The 17,703-nt window shown below is 36.3% G+C and overlaps 1 protein-coding gene across 6 annotated transcripts in view; it reads right to left on the bottom strand.

Annotated features, from left to right (window-relative positions):
• USH2A (usherin) overlaps positions 1 to 17,703 on the bottom strand; it is a 374,152-nt gene that overhangs the window by 273,554 nt on the left and 82,895 nt on the right. For all 6 annotated transcript variants that reach the window (XM_053974132.1, XM_053974137.1, XM_053974131.1 and 3 more), the window contains 5 exons: positions 17,185 to 17,679; positions 15,508 to 15,780; positions 13,151 to 13,308; positions 11,755 to 11,899; positions 1,669 to 1,899 (listed from right to left, as the gene is read on the bottom strand). In XM_053974132.1, the coding sequence (XP_053830107.1) occupies positions 1,669 to 1,899; positions 11,755 to 11,899; positions 13,151 to 13,308; positions 15,508 to 15,780; positions 17,185 to 17,679 (1,302 nt within the window). The remainder of the gene's footprint in view (positions 1 to 1,668; positions 1,900 to 11,754; positions 11,900 to 13,150; positions 13,309 to 15,507; positions 15,781 to 17,184; positions 17,680 to 17,703) is intronic.

Here is a 17,703-nt window from a genome sequence, read left to right as displayed (position 1 = left end):
TTATCCATACAGTATTATCAGCCATCAGCTGCAAATATGAAGGGGGCTTTATTTTAACGTCTTCCAACCTGCCTGTCCAAACTCTCTCAAATCATCTCAGCCATCACAATAAACTTTACTCAAGGCATCAGTCTCAGCTTATGGAGCAGAACTAAACCCCAGAGTGAACTGAAACTTGGGTAGACTGGTGTTGGGCTTGCTTGGTTACAAATAGTCACAACTGACAACAAAAGAAAAATATCCAAGGGTTTTTTTTTTTTTTCTAAATATACACTAAAGGCTGCAAACGGTTGTCAGGAAAATTGGGCAATTTGGATGAGGAAAGGAGTCCAACAGCTGTTCCTACAGATTCCCACACAGAGACAGGTTGTGCCAGTCAACACAGTGTCAATATTTAACTAACACATTATCACTTTTTATTATTATTTATCAGTCAACTAAGCACCTAGCTAGAAAAAAAATGTGAAGTCATCTTCAGCTTTTTTTTTTTAAGTCAGATTCACTGAGTGATCATAGAGAGGCAAGAAGCTGTTTTAAACAAAACCTGAAATTGCACATACACACTTGCAAGTACCGAGTGCTCAAACATCCTTGCCAGAATTACCAGTGGTGACTCTGAAGACAAGGAATGTCAGTTGAGTGCTCTTCAAAGCTCCAGTAATCTTATTTGTGTCAACAGTGCGGCATGGTTTTTGCAGCCCTTCTCTCTCTTAACAAACAAGTACCATGTTAAATTGGTTCACTGCCACTGGTGTGGCCCCAGCATCATCAGTGAGCTAGTTAATGCTTGCTCTTACAGCTGCCTAGATTCCTTTTGGATTTCCCCTTCCTGCTGTCATTCTCATGGCCTGAGATAAATATACACATATCTTTCATACACTTTTTCTTTTAAGTCTTCAGTTCTGCTGTTTCTTCTTTTAAACACTCATACTTCATGCAGGCAAATGCAAGAAGATTTCACTTACAGACTGCTACATCATCTCAAATGTGCAATCAGGTTCATTTTTGCAAAAAACATATCTTTGTTTGTCTGTATCTTTGCTTTAGCCCAGAAGTCAAGATATCAGCAAATGATGAGAATCACAGAAACAGGAAATAGGTCAGCTTCAACTTGAAAATCTCATGGTACTAAAATAAAATAACTGATCAAAAAAAAGAGGGAATACTCAAAGGCCCAGAAACAGGGAATTTTGTCAGAATGGCAGGCTTTTCTCTTTCCTTAACAAAACAAACAGGATCACAACACAAATGCTCTGAAACTGGAAGACAGAGCTTTTTGAGTGCTTATGCAGCCCCAGGAATCCTCAAAAATGTACCAAAAAAATACATCTTGGCACTCACAGCAAATTAATTAAAAAGTTTTTATCCCAGAAGAATAAATAAAATCTTATATTTACAACTCAAAACCAAGTCAAATATGAGCAACATCACTGTCATGTACCTCTCTCTGTCCAAACATGAGGTAATAAAAATCCCACATGTCCAATGATTTCTACAGGTTTTTTAAGTGAGAATCAAAATAGCCCATACATCACTAGTCATTACATTACTTTAATAAATTAGAACCTACCTACTTGAACATGGAAGTTTTATAGAACATGATACTAAATTGTAAAATGAATGCAGACTACAATTAGTATATTTTTAAAGTAATTTAAACTCATTTACCTGTAAAGTAGGTATTGGTGGGGAGAATGGAACTCGCAAATCTGTAATACCCATTTCCTGGGAAACGGATCCCTTTTGTTACTTCTATATTCATTGTAGCTAAAGATGAATCCATCCTTTCCACCTGGTAGATGGGAGGAGGCCCATTAAGCTCTTCAGGTTCATTCCAAATTATCTTTACTGTTGTGCTGTTTATTCCTTCAACATGAGGGATACTAAGTTTTCTTGGAGCTGTGGATAAAAAAAGTTATCTAGGTATCACTGTCTGTAACACTTAGGAAATTATTTGCTGCACATAACAATCTTTACAAAACATCCTGTTTCATTTTCTGATCTTAAGAATAAATACAGATATCCATAGAAGCTTAATTAGGAGAGGGGAAAAAAACCCTCAAAAACACTCTTAATCTTTATGAGAAACTTACTTTCTATTGCACAAGAAATACTTTATTTGTTTATTCAGGCTGTAGACATATGTCTCTATAATCATATCTAAAATATTTTTGTTCATAATCTTTGAGAATATCAATCAACATCTTCATAAAAAGTTTATTTCGATTCCTTCCTTCCTTGATGGGCCTCTCATGCCAAACTCTCTGTAAATGTGTATCTATATGACTTTCAGAAGTGGATGTAAGCGAAAAACCTAAGGAAAATTTGAGCAGTTATAACTCTTGCTACATCTCAGTATGGTACATGACAACAGGGGTCTCTTGTCACTGGACTTATCCTCACCAAGAGGAGCAGAACAGCTCTCTCTCCACAGTCCTGCAGGCCCATCCAGTTGTTCTCACGATGTACAGACCAGACAGCAGCTTGTGTTCAGATAATTGCTCACTTCAAGGAAACAACCCTCTCTCATTTTTCTCCACCAATTCTGATGCACACCAGGACTCCAAACAAGACTGCTTCCACAAAGGGAGCAGCATAAGATAGTTCTATGTTATAGGATGATCCTTCTACTGTTAAACCCAATACTTTGATACTCTTTTAAACACTCTGATAGCATTAGCTACTTTATAGCTGAGTTGTTAACTAAACTTTTTCCATTTTTTAATAAAAGGATGTACAGTAAGCCACTGGAGGGCAGCATGACCTGTTTGGATAATGACATGATGGCCCTACAAGTGGAAAGAAATGGACCACCACTGAAACAACAGAAGACATCATCTAAAGAAGTATGAGAACATTTTGCTATGTACAGAACCTATATACATCTTATCTTGCTTTTTTCTCACCCTTCTTTCCCTGATAAAGAGAAGGATTTAATAACAGGAACTTCATTTGTGCCCAGGAAGCGAAATACAATGACAACTTGTAAAAATTACTTTTTCCCATAATGACACAGTAAAGAGCAATAAATGCCTTTCAAGAACAATAAAACCTGAATTAAAATATGGGCCTTCAAAATTTGACACATTACTTCACAGCCCAGCATTGTACATAGCATGAGTTCTTTAGAGAAGGAGAGATTGCTTCATTTAAAATTAATTAATAACATTCTTTTAAACATTCCTGCATTTCCAAGATCATTAACACACTTTTCATTTTTCCTATTTGCCAGTAGTCTATTACTTCTTTATTTTTTCTTTTTCTTTGTCCCCCACACCCCATAACTTGATAGATATTCTTCTTAGAGAAAGCAGGAAGTGGGGGAACTGGGAAACTGCCAAAGGCACTATGCACTGTAAATTCCTGCTTAGGTATCATTTATGACTTCACAATTTAATTAGTATCTCACACGATGATAGAAATTTACAATGTCAAAATTGAAGTAATGCAGTGTGAGGTCATAAGCTTGCCTGCATAAGTAGGGCACAGCACTAATGAATTGTGGTATTAATTCACAAGTTTAAATAGAAAACATGGCTTAACAATCAAAACTTCACCTCTGAGAGAACCAGCCTACGTCAGCATTTTAAATGCGAACCAAAGAGGTTGAGCCCTCCAGTTCAGATTACTGATGGCAAAACAGAAATGCTAAAATTCATTACTTTTAAAATGCATACAGCTGACTAGCACTCATGACAATAACTACATCTTCCTTTAAAGTCTGGTATTAATAAACGGCAGTTACTTGGACCATAATTATGGCATCTCTGATACCCAAACCTGAAGCTTTTATGGGGCTTATGCAATTAACTACTTAAATGCATCGTAACACTTGCTTCTCTGACAGGGAAGTATTGATTTTTTAATCATTTTCCAGTCTCCTCTAGCACAAATAAATGTACTACAGTTACAGTTAATGCACTGTGTACACGCATTAAACACTGGCATGACACAATTTATTATTTTGTGATATATGGAACACAAGACTACCCTTTCAGAAAGTAACATCCTTGCTATAGCACTAGTATTTAAACTACAGTCTCCTTGATGCTTGAGAATTCTTGTGCATCAAGACAGCACATCAAAACTGCACATAATAGGTTACATAAGTAATTATTAACAAAAATAACAAGAAAACCCGAACAGAAAACCCAACTGCACACAAAAACAGAAGGTCTTGAAATAAATCTGTTGCACAAGCCCAGCAGGGTACTAAATGCTGAAACTGAAAATATTCAACACTAAAAGATTCAGTATATATTTTCCTAAAGGTGTCACTGTGGTACCTGTAGCTACTTTCTGAAAGATGAATCTAGTATAATTTTACTTATTTAATTTTTTTAGTCACGTTCTGTTAAGACACATCTGTCAAAATAATAAGCGTACTGCATTTTAGTGGATTCAAAGTCACATTTTTGTGTATTTTAATTATGTAGTTTTAATATCTTGCTATATAATACATATTTAATATATTATAAGGCTAAAACAGTGTTTAAAAGCCCATGATTGCTGCATGCCATTGTGTAGCAGAGGGCACAGAAAAGACCAATAAAGACAGATGGTCTATACAGCTTATGTTGAAGTCATATATCTAAATATAGATGTTGCTACACAGGTCATTACAAACAAGCCTTTCCCATGTGTTTATGCACACACATGTACACAAAAATGAACTTGGTAAGTAAAGAGCAGTTAATTTTGTTTTGTTTGAAATAATATCATTTTAGTTTTAGGCTCGAAGACAGATGCCAGCATTTCGCTCTGAACAGATGGTAATTCCATCTAATAGTGCATCTCTGTATTAGTAAGGTCTGTTGTGTATACAAACAGTAATAAACACTAGGTAAGGATCAAAATAAATTTTAATTGTTGACATTAAATTCTGGCAGCCATAGTTCTAAGGATACAATACTCCTTTCTCGAGTCTGTCAGGTTTACTAATACAACTGCTAAAGCTTTTCCATACTCTGCCAGATTCTTGTCCCAGGAATAACATATTTACACTGTGGCTAAATTTTACAGGCTTACATATGTTTGAGTAACTACTGCTCAGCTTACTGTAGGTAGGTATTTGTGTACTCTTCCACCAAAATCCTCAAGTAGACACTGAATGGTTCAAGGAAGGTAAAAACAATGAAAAGTATACCATTCTTAACTGAATCCTAAATGTATACATACAAAATAAAAGAGAAAAAAATGCCAAATTCAAGGAAAAAAGTTACAGAAAATATCTTTTTCTTCTCATATTGGAGTTTACCTTGCAGATAAAATTGCACACCTCACTATGGGTCATGCATTTCATTTTTGATTCCAGTAATTAGACCAAAGGACCCTGAGTTTGCCATTGCATTTCAGGTATCTTCTCCTTTTCTGCATTTCACAATGGAATCAGTCATTTCAACAGCAAATTAGTCAAGCAATAATACCTCCATCTTCCAACAATATTTTGAGTTATAAGAGATTCTTTAGAGTCCATTTTCGACTACTTCCCAAAAAAAAAGAATAAAACCCACCCACAATGGACATCTAAAAAAAATTTAATAACATGGATATGTTGCAATCATATTTATTTAAAAAAAAAGATGTAATCCACTGTATTTTTTAAAAATCATGAAAAATATATTGCTTCCACCATATGGGACAACCAACGACTCACCAACCGATTTAAGATGCAGCATATTGAGCTGACCATATGTTACAGTGCTGTTGAATGGCTGAGTGATTCATGCCCGTCACATTCTAGTATATCAATTAAAGCTCCTTGAAGTCTGCATGATTTGTGTCTCTGTTATTAAACCCTGCTAATTCATCCCACTTACACATCTGTTATAAATCTCTAGGAGTGCTGCATGATTCATGGCAATCTGTGAGCATGGTACAGCAAATTCTTCTCCTTGTAATTAACAGTAAATTGTTTTACTGCCATGCAATGAATTTTTCAGTTATATTGCAAATGAACTCCTAAATGCACGGTTCTTTCCTAAGAACTGACTTATATTATTAGGCAATTAAAAAGTATTGCTTTGAACCAAAAGCTTTTAATCAAGAGAAATGCAACTTAAACATAGCTTAAAAATGTTGCAAATTTGACTGGGAGGAAAAAGAACAAACTGAGCTGTTTTGAGCTATTTTATGACATAATATGTGGTTGGTAGGGGAGAAGAAACAAATAACTTAATTCCCTACTGATTCTCTGAAACTCAAAGAGCAGTTTAACTACAGCTTGAACACTTGGCAAGACAAGTTTGAGTAGATTCTATTTATCTCAGAAGTTACTTAAGTCATCTGTCATTATGAAATTTCTCAGATTACTTTACACTTTTCTAATTGTAAAACAGCGTCTTTATTCTTGGAATAAATAATTGGATAATTAGCCAAGCTGAATCATCAGAGGATTCCAGTGCTGCTCAAGTGTTCTTGTCAAAGGTGAAGCAAATTCATTTCAGCTTTGCCTCTGTAGCTTTCTGAAGAGGCTTTGATTTTTTTGCCTGCTACATTCTTGGCAGCAGCCTCAAATTCATGAGTCCATACATCAAGTCAGTAGTTTAACAACAAATGAAATTAAATTCAAAGAAGGGAAACTAATTGAAGGACAGCAACAAAAGTGTTTGGTAATGTGCTTTTTAATATGGCATGCCACATTTGCATGATAATTTTTCCTTTTTAGCATGGAGCAGAAAGTGACTAGCTTAATGAGGGATTATTCAAGACAGGAATGAACAAAATGCATTCATAACTAAGAACAAAGATTGTATTATGAAACGGAAACAGGCAACTGCCGAGAAGTAACTGGATGATTGGTTTATGCATTATGAATAAAAAGGTAGAAAAATATTTATATTAGTATTCACTAATGACTATATATACAAGATTGTTGTAATTAAAATTATAAATTAACATATTAAGAGTGCTTGTTTAATCACTTTGGGTCCTATTCACAATGAAGAGACTTATGTACATGCATGCAAAACAATCTGTGTTTCCAGGCCAGCAGCAAATGGCCCTCGTATTTCTCTTCTGTAACAAAGGAAACTATACATTTCTTACTACCTGTTTAATGGGTATTGGTGACTTTAAAATTGAGGCATAGCCTTTTGTAGAAAAGCCATTTATGACAGACATAAACAAAGGAAGCTTTTGAAAAGGGTCTGCACTGGACCTTATTCATGAATAGAAAAAAATGGGAAAAAATTGACAAATTACTCAGATTAGAAGGGAAATCAAAACCAAAACAACAAGGAGTGTAACGCAGTCCAGAACTACCCCAGCAAACCCAGAGGCAACTCCAAAGCCCCAAATACAACTGGTTGAGAATTCTGCCAAGAAGCCAGATGCAGCTGGTGCTGGAAGAATATCTCCGACAAATTAGCTTCTGAACCCTGTAATTGCCATCAAAAGCAAAAGATCAGGAATACAATGTGCTGGGTAAATGGCAGCCATCACAAATCAAATACTTTGCTATGTCTTAAAAAATGCTTTTAAAACAAATTTTAAAAAAATTTAAGGGCAAAGGAAAGGCAAACTTAATTTCAAGAAATAAGCTTAGTCACACAGCAGCTAATGAAACATAGCTGTATAGATTGTTTAAGGAAACCTTTGACCATATGATTTGAGATCAGCAGCGTAAGCAATTGTACTGGTCCAAGCATTCACACAGCTGATCTCATCCTGCTGAAATGACAGAAAATGATGGGAATAAACTGGCATTTCTCTGCCTCACTGAAAAATTTTGAAAACATGCATGTTTTGTGTTGGTAATTCATAATTTCATGCAGACACATTGTCACAAAAATAAACTTTCAAAGGAGCAGGTCTCTCACTGGTACCAGCTAGTAGAGTTCTATAGGTACCATTTCAGTATCCTACATGAGAGAAAAACATGCAACAAAAACTGCTTTTGAAATTAAAAAAAAAAAATTAAGGCTAAGGCCTAAGAACTAGTAAAAATAACAGGCTGAATGCCATTCTCAAAAATAAATAGGAATTTGAACATGGCAGAACCCAGAGAGAAGAATAAAATAAAATTTTACTCTATGTATTGAGTTGGAAAATGTCCAGTATTGCTCTCAGTTACATACATGCAGATCCACTTGATGATCTTGAGAGAGCACAGACAGAAACAAAGCTCAAATTGGATTTCAAATTTTCAAATAAAGTATTAACAATGAACTTTTTCCTCAACTATCAGCCAAGGATTTTCAGTAGCATGAGCAAAATATTGCGGCGCATAAAAGTATTTCAAATCCCACAAGGATTGTGGAAGCTGCAGTACCTTAATTTACTATTTAAAAGGCTGATTAAAAAGTATAAAACACTTCGTAATTAATTGCATATTTTAAAGTCTGGTATTTATGTATTTGTATCTGAACAGACCAAATTGGCATTCTCTTTCTGTCCAGTCACCTTCTCTTTGAAGGTAACAGGGATGGGTAATTTTCCTCCATTACCTTCCTACATTTCTTTTGATCTTTCATCCCAATACTGCATTTATGCTAACATTGATCTTCCAACACTTTTTACCATTCTTGGAGCATCAGGCATAACTGTTCTTTTACTTAGGTCACCTTCTTGGCTTCATATGCATTTGTAACACTCAGCCTTTTTCTAAAACAACTCTATCCTTAGCAATTTTACTGTTTTCTCACACTCTCTCCTCCCATTATTCTGATTTGTCTTCTTTATTACCATTTACAGACATTGTGGGTGTATGTATTGGTGAAGAGTAGTGATTTTGCCAGTCTGACAGACACAAGGACATATGGCCAATTTGAGTTTTCTTTCACTCTACTCCTGCAAAGCTACACATGAGATATTCCCAGTACAGATGCCTATATTGAACCAAGTTAGAATTAATTTACTCATGAAGTTTGCTTCTGGATTTTAACCAGTCACAGTCCAAGAGACTTCTCACTGAAAAATGAGAAGACTCCTCCTGATGCTTCTGCCCCTTGGGTGCTATCCTTAAATTTTGCCCCTGCGTGAAGTAGTGTCCCTTCTTAGTCTTTTCAATCTTATCTCAAAACTCCTTATTTTTCTTCCTCAACAATTTTGTTTCTAGTGATTTCATGCCCTTGTTTCTTCCTTTGTTTTCATTTTCTGTCTTACAATGTATTAAGGAAAAAAAAAAAAAAAACAAAAAAAAAAAGCTAACAACAACAACAAAACCCACACAAGTTTTCAGAGAAAAAGATTACCTTTTAAAGAGTTTATTTTTCATAACTAGGCTTCAAATTACCCTAATGGATCTGAACAAAGCTTAAAAATTACTTGAGACTCCTAGTGGCAAATTTTAGAAGTCACTGGCAATTTCAAAAGAAGCCCCTTGCTATAATACACATCTGTTGGACATGCCAAAATCACAGCCATCAAGATACTCATTGACTGAAATGGTCCACGTGATAAACCTGTATACTCCATACATAGAAGGCGGGTGGACATGGTTTTCCATTATCGTTCTCCTCCTGAGGATCAGAGGAGAAGAAATAGTCCAATTTAGTATAACCTCTAGGCCAACTTGAAAAACTATTCAAAACCCCTGGATTTTGTTACAATGCAAGAGGACCATCATGCTGGAACACATTTCAGTCAAGGCTTCCTCCAAAAAGCTGCCAGGGCATGGAGGGGGACTGGCGTCCAGCCAGGAAAGCTGTCTCTTTGCCAGGGAGACATTCCTTCATAAACAAAGAACTCCCCAACAGTCCTAGAAAGACAATTTTAATTTCATTTTGCATGTCTCAATGACAAAAAAAGAAAGGATACAAATGGACTAAGACTTGATTATCTGTTTTTACAAATGCTGGGGATTGGTTTTCCCAACTTTGTTTCAAGTTTTAATTCCTTTGATTGTCATCACATAAGTAGTGCTTCTTTTAAATTGTCTTTGGAAACACAGTTTTACAGAACCTCACAGAATGAAACATGCACACACACACAAAAGAAAAATAAAAACCAAACCTCACAGAAACAAAAAAAAAAAAAAAACCACACACACAAAAAAAACCCTGCATGGGTAGGATGAAACAAATATCTCCAGGAATAAAAAATGTGACCTGTGGAAGACACGTACAAATTGCATGCAAAATGTAAGTTTTTCATTTTTCAGTTTGCCAGAATTTAAGACACTGCAATAACATGTTTTAAATACATAAAAGGAACACAATACAGTGCTGATTCTTTTCTTTCAAGGCTTACAACAGTAAGTAGGAAAAGGCTTCACTGCAAAACAGCTAATAAATGGGGACATGCCTGCTACGCTACTTTGTATTCTCTTGTCTTCTCTAATGTGATAGGTCTCTGAGTATTAACACAACCAGGGAGGAGATGGTCATAAACAAGCTGTCAAGCATAACTAAGCTATTGTTCCTGAATCTTTTAATAAATATATAAATGCAAAGTTGGATCATTTGTAGTAATAAGGTGTGCTGTTTAGGCAATATTTGTTTCCATGGTTATCAGCACAGACTGGAACACTGTTCCTCATAGCTGTGTGGAATGGGATAAAGTCATACTTTATACAAGTAGGAGGCTCTGTATATGGCCAGCCTTCCACTTGAAAAAAAATGGAAAGGCAATGAAATAAACAGATATGAAGAACTGAGGACAGACTAGAGGCAATATCCCAACACCTTAAATTTCACTTCAGCAGAGAGAGTGAGGTAATTGCAAAGATCATCATCCAACATCCATATGACAACACCGCTAATTGCTTAACATTTTTAGTTCTAATTAGTTAACATTTTTAGTTAAGCATTTTAGGTAATATTGTGAAAAAAATTGACGTGTTTTAAATGCCTATACAAAAGGAAACCACAATGTTAAGTGGTCAGTTCTCTTCAGATGACCACCAGTATGTCGTATAGCATGAGTTTGAGCTTGTGTTTATAGTATTAAAGAACCATACTGACTACTTCATTCCATGAATAAAGAGACTTACAAAGCTGATATTCCTAACAATTTCTCTCTTAAAATCCTCTTGAGCCACCAATGTCCAAGAAGTGAGTTTATGCCAGTCCTTTCTTGAAAGTAAATACAGGATTTCTCCATCTCTGCTCTGGACTGATGTGTATTTTCCCCTAGATTTGTAGACAGTACCTTTGAAATCCATGACAATGCTACTGAAATTAACTTGAAGACTTAAAATGCACAGAAACATATATGCAGTTTCTTTAGCACTGTTCCCATAGATATGTAGATACATATCTAAAAAGCAAAATCTCGAATCTCGTGGGCTAAAAAAACAAACATTTTCAAAAAAGCAGACCCAAAGCATGTATGTTGCTTCTGATTTAGGCACTATGTACTTATGTAACTCTTAAAGCCATGCAACTCCTCCTGCATGCGTTAAGCAAGGCATTGGCACAGCTGGAGCATTTTACATTTCTTGTTATGCAAACACACACTGAAAACCCCCAACAACAAATTAACAACTTCTTAGCATCCTGAATGAATGAGTGGATGCAGCCACATTTATGTGCCTTCACCATTTAAACAAACACAAATAAAAACCATACATATCATAACTTGCAACAGAGAGAGCAGTACACAAATCCTACTGCCATAGCAGAGTACCTTAAACCTCCACTGAAAACATTTTGGTTTAAATCTGTCAAAACAAACAAATAATAATTAAGCAAGTCACTTTGTATTAATGCAACACCTACCCCTGCCACTGTGCATCAAACTAGGACCATCATCATGGTATTCATTAGTAAAGCATGTGTCAGCTTTGCACTTTGCTACAGATTGTTTCCTTACCAGCTGCCAAGGTTTGCCCCATGCCTGGCTCACTGGTTACACAACCAATTTGATTGCAGAGAGTCACAGTAAAATTGTACGTCCTGTAAGGTTTTAATCCCGTTGCTACATAGGAGAGCTCATGAGCCTCGGCTATATGCAAAACCTGCAAAGCAAACAGATTGGAAGACAACAGTTGGTTAATAATATTTTCATTCCTGTCATTTTATGACATGATCACTAATAAGAAACTTGTCTCTGAACTTGAGGTTCCTTCACTCAGACATGAGAAAGCCTGAATAGACCAACTGAGGGAGAGGATTATTTTGGAGAGTCTGAACAAGCTGGGATTTAGGTGATAATACTTCCCATCACACTGTTTTATGAGGTAATAAGCCAGTTCCTGAGTGGATAAATGAGGAAACAAAGTTATTGCCTCATAAAACTGTGTGGTGGTGCAGTTATCACTACAAACAGTGCAGCGACAATTGAGATGACAAAAATGACACTATTAAGTTGTGAAATCTGACCACCATTGAAGGAGTGACATGATTAGCAGGCATTAGGAGGGAGGGGAATAACAAATACCTACAAACACTTGCATCTACTTTACTTTAACATCAGTATAAGCTATCAGTGGAAGGGGAACTGAAAAAAACTGTAGCATTTTTGATATCTTTGTTATTAGATTTTTTGTTGCATGAAGAATCTTGCAAGCCAGTGACCAGAAGCAATTGGCATTTATATGTTGTTACAACAGCCCGAGAACAGTAGTATCCCCAGCTGATAAGCAAATAAACTGAGGCCCATCTGTGATAATACCAAAAGATAAAATCAGCTCTGAATGAGAAATATGAGAGCACCACATCCACTCCCATATTCTGATTATGTTATCATGTTTCTGCTCATTCCTAAGCTTTCAGTTTACTACTAATGCCATGATATTTGTTTGCCAAACCCAGTCACTCAAACATTACAACAGTATTTTAAATTCATGCATTTTGACTTTTTAAATGTTTCTTTCCAGTATTTTAGGTTTCCCCACTTCAAAAACACATCCAGACAAGTACCTTTTTAAGGAGAATGTAGATACCTACAACACAATATGGCTTTAAGCATATTAGCAAGTACAGCAACAATATAGAACCAGTATACACAAGTATCACGGTAATTTAAATTTAGTTGCACAAACTCATCTCTCCTAATTTTGAATCTCACCTGCTACTGACAACAAGTCAGCTCAGAAAGACAACTTAAAATGCAGAAGTAGTACATAGCATTACATCAAACCTGTAGGTGATCAGAGAACACACAACAAACCAGGGAAAAAAATAATCACAATACCTCAGAGAACATCAGGTTTTATCAATTTTATTATTACCAGTTAGGAAAGACTTAATGTAACTAACAGTAATACCTGGGGAAATGGTGGCAAGGACGGTTGTTCAGTCATCAAACTGATGCTATACCCCATCACTTCTCCTCTTGATATATTATCTTCTGGTTTTTCCCACGACACATTAAGGGAATGCGGTGAAAGAGGGAATACTGATGGAGATGGCATAAACGCTGGGGCTAAAATAAAGTTAAATTAATAATATTCAAAAAATAAGTGAGCAATATGTATAATGCAAGCTTCCTCATTGTACTTGTAAAACACCATTTCAGACAATCATTTCTTTTCCCTTTCTAACCTTATTTTCAAGTCTAGCTGGAATTTTCACCTTATTTTGCTAAGTACTTCACTCTTCATTCTCCTGCTTTCTAGTCTGGCTATGAATGCAGATTAAAACTCTGCCTGTGTCTTCAAAGAAATACTAATCAACACTACAGTCCCAGCCTCTGTAGCAGGTAGGAAAGTGTATACAAATGAAAAGGCCTTGAAGAAAAACTTCATGCAACATGGGAAAAAACTGATAAAAGCAAAAAGTGTTCAATACTTCAGCATCTTAAAAGCAAATCTGTTTGCTAGGCCAGTTTGAAATTAACATGTCTCTCACTTCTTACAAAACAGTTCCCCTGTCTTCCATAGTAAATCTGTTAAAGGATTGTTTGCACTGCAGTTAAATCCCCACCTGATTCCTCTGTAATAATAGGATACCAACTCACAGCACTTCTGCTACATACAAACAACTGCACTAATGGACCTCTTCCCAAATACAATTTAACACTTTTATAACATATAGTATTTAGGAACAGATAAGCAAAAAGGCTCATTTTGAAGGAAGAATTAGTTTAGTCTGCTGTTTTGCTGGAGCAAATGACTTGAGGGTACGATTTTCAAGCTAATACTAAACAAAAGCATAAGTAATGTAAGAGGGATGCTTAATTGTCAACCATGGGCTTTATCAGTCTGAAAACCATAGATTTCTACTGAAAGCATTGAAATAAATTGCTGATATTTCAAATGATATGTCAAGTGGCAAAGCCCTTTTGAAAATATGAAGAGTCATAATACGAGAGGCTGTGAACTGGTTACACTTTGATAGAAAGGGGCCATATTATGACACTTGGCCTCTATAAAAGCCCATGAAGAGCTGTAAGGAGTTAAAGAGTTGGCCATCTCAAACACAAAAGACTTTGCCATGAGATATGCACAGAAGGAAGCAACAGGATGGTGTTAACTCCAGGCCTGGTGCACACGAGATCTGCTTTGCTCGTTCTGGTTAAACACGCCCAGACAAAAATTCCCACTTTGGCAAACTGTGTGAAGAAGCAACCACTCACACACAAAGATCACCCCACGTCATGGGACAGACGGCTTTTGCAAACACCAAGAACCATTGAAGCTCCCTTAAGCCACCATAGCAAGAAGTTGAGATAGGAAAAAGATGGTACTATTGTCCAGATGTTATCTCAGACCCAGCTGGAGGTTAAAAAACCTTGGGAAGAAGAATGTATCACTGATAGTGGACACAAAGAATGCAAGATTTATGGGCCACAACAAAAGCCAACTTGTCAACTGTGCTGAAATCAGCTCTGACTTGGTAAAAGGTAATTCCATCAGGGGAGATCGTGACCACCGATTCACAGCCCATCAACCCAAGAAACCCACTGACACAAAAAAATAAAGATTGAGCATACAGACTAATTAGCATTAGAAGCAAGGGAATCCTCTAACCAACAGAATAAGAGAACTGTGTAGCCAATGAGCATTAGTTCTTTTATTTGCTAAAATGTATAGTGAAACATTTTGAATGACCTCAGAATCACCACAGAAGACTAGAGTGAAGAAGGACCAATAGGACACTGCTGGATCCATGGGTGGTAACTATCTTCTGTTGATCACTCTCTCTCCCCACTGTGTTTTCCCTTTCTTTCTATCTCTACAGCTCACATTTCCAGTTAAATAAAATCCATGTTATTGACTTTGGCATATGGACTCATCTGAACCTTAATTCACATAGAAGCACCTCTCACTAACAGGGTCTCAGCAGAAGTTTCAAACACTATACTCCTGAAAAGGTAACCCTCTAAAGGTCTTCAAATTAAAACACTGCTTCGTATATTTTGCAATCTTGTAGTTTAAATGTAGGGTTAATTGACATGGATTATTTTCCTCAACAATATGATATTATGGTGAAGAAAATGCTTTTGCTTTTCATGCTCAGTTCTGAGATAATCTGACGTATCTTTAACTAGTTAAAAATGGGAATTTGTCCCTAGTTAACCATCACTAGACACTTTTATTAAAAACTAAGAATACATCTATTAAAAACTAAAAATCTACATTTGCCTTTCATTTCTGTCAAATAAATTCAAACCAGTGCTTACCAGCCTCTCCTGTTCGTCCTGATATCCAATCTGAAGATATGCTACCTGCCATGTTTACTGCTAGCACATAAAATTCATACTCTGTGAATGGCTCCAGATCAATGACTGTGGTGCTGGTCTGTGGTGGAGCCAAGGCATTTTCATTCTGAGATTTCACAGCTGGTTGAGGACTGAGCCATCCACTGCTTTGGAAAATACGAATTTCAGGAGCAAGAAAGTTCCCAGCTGATTTTAATTTTTTCCTCATGTAAAGTTCATATCTTATAATTATACCTAGAGGAAAAGGCCAGAAAAAATAGTGAAATTAAAATATATCTGGAGTTCTACTAAAATACCAACTTTTTACACTTCTTTTCTTTTTTTTTTAAGACAAAGAGAACTTTTGAGTGATATTTTAATTATTTTAATGCAAACATTTAAAACATTACTGGATAGAAGATACATGTACATCAGTTTTATATCAATGCAAACTTATTATAGACACATGAAGGCCTTACCACTCTGGGGTAAAAAAAAAAAACAATCAGTGTTGTGGTATGAAGCAATGCATGATTTAGGTTGGATCGTGAAAGTACTTTAACTATAAGATCATAAGAAATCTTACCAGAGATTTCTTGTGAAGCCAGGAGATAACTGCCATAAAATTTATGCATTTGGGTCGGTATTCATGGACTAAACTAGAGAGGTTGCTTGGGAGAAAGAGCTTTTCTCTTTGTCTTTGGAGAGACCAGGAAATCTGACCAGATATTGAGGCAAATATGAGAATGTTGCTTAAATCTGCTTGTGCTGGCCATTAGATGCATGTCATGACTATGGACTATGAAGAGTGTATGACACAGGTTGAGGTGCCAACAGTAAATATCATGACCTGCATTGTAGAAACTGCCTCTCTAAATACATAGTTATTCTTGTGTGGGCATTCTTCCTGTCCAGTCTGGAAATAGCTGGAAAATGAGATGCTCAAACTGAAAGCTGAGCTCGCCAAAGACAGATGCCCATTTTGTGAACAGATAAAAATGTTTGTTTCCACATGCACAAATACTTGTGCATGTTAGTGCAAGTTCACAAAACTCCACTGCTCATATATTAAAAGATAGTTTTACCAATAAAATCTGTGGTATCACAGAAGTATCCTACAACAGCTGTGTTCTCAGTTTCAAAAACCTAAAATATTATTACACAAGTTAGACCAGCAACTCTTGGCAATCACCTAATCCCTAACAAAGTTATACTGGTAATAGAATTGGCTACTGCACATGACGGATGGTTTCAAAAACAGACTTCTCTGTTAATTCTTAGATTTTTTTCCATAACTGTTTTTTGCTTATTTATTTTTTGTCAGGCAATACTACCACATCTGTCTGAACTAAGCAATCTGGCAAATTGGGAAAAAATTAATTTTATTGTAAATGTTTGATTATAAATGTGATTTTTGCTGCAACAGATGCCACTGAGTGCTAAATCCTGGACCAAACAGTTAGTGGATTTCCGGACTCTGGAAGAATAAAACACAGACTGTGAGGACACACTTAATGGCAAATCGGCAAATTAGGAAAATGCCTTAATTCATTTCTCAGCGCATGGTGCATGGACAGGGATATTCTAAATGAGATTTGAGGAAACGTTGTTTTTCCCTTGCAAAGACTTTGATTCACAAAAGTAAAGACAATATCCTACCATTTGGTTTCTCAGGTGGTGACCATTCCACAGCCAGTTCAGTAGAGCTGATGGTTTCTACAGTCGGTGGGTGCAGCCCTTCCGGAGGAGCCTGTGCAGTAACTACGGTTACTGGCTGGCTCTTTAAGCAGCCTCCACTAGTACAAGCTTGCACAGAAAAAACATACTTTGTAAATGGAATGAGATTCCAAATAATTGCTGAAGTCTTTAAGCCTTCATATTGACCACAAGGCTGCAGATCAACTGTGCTAGTACAAGTCAAAATGTATTTCTCTATGGGTCCAGACTCATTGGAGACACTTGTCCAGTAAAGTAAAACAGAGTGGTGACTAACGGGAAAGACAGGATTCAAATCCAAGCTTCCTACAGGTGTCCCAGATTTTGTTCTGTATGTCACTGAATCACTTCTTGTAAAACCATGAACGTTGCTGGCTTGGATATAATAGGAGTAGAAGGTATATGGAGCTAACATGGTATCGGTGAAGGTCTGAACACCTGAAACAGGTGAGAAGAAAACTG

The sequence above is a fragment of the Vidua macroura genome, chromosome 3 (assembly GCF_024509145.1).
Source record: "Vidua macroura isolate BioBank_ID:100142 chromosome 3, ASM2450914v1, whole genome shotgun sequence".
NCBI lineage: Eukaryota > Metazoa > Chordata > Aves > Passeriformes > Viduidae > Vidua > Vidua macroura.
The sequence above is the reverse complement of the archived record's forward strand: the minus strand, read 5'-3'. Positions and strand labels throughout refer to the sequence as shown.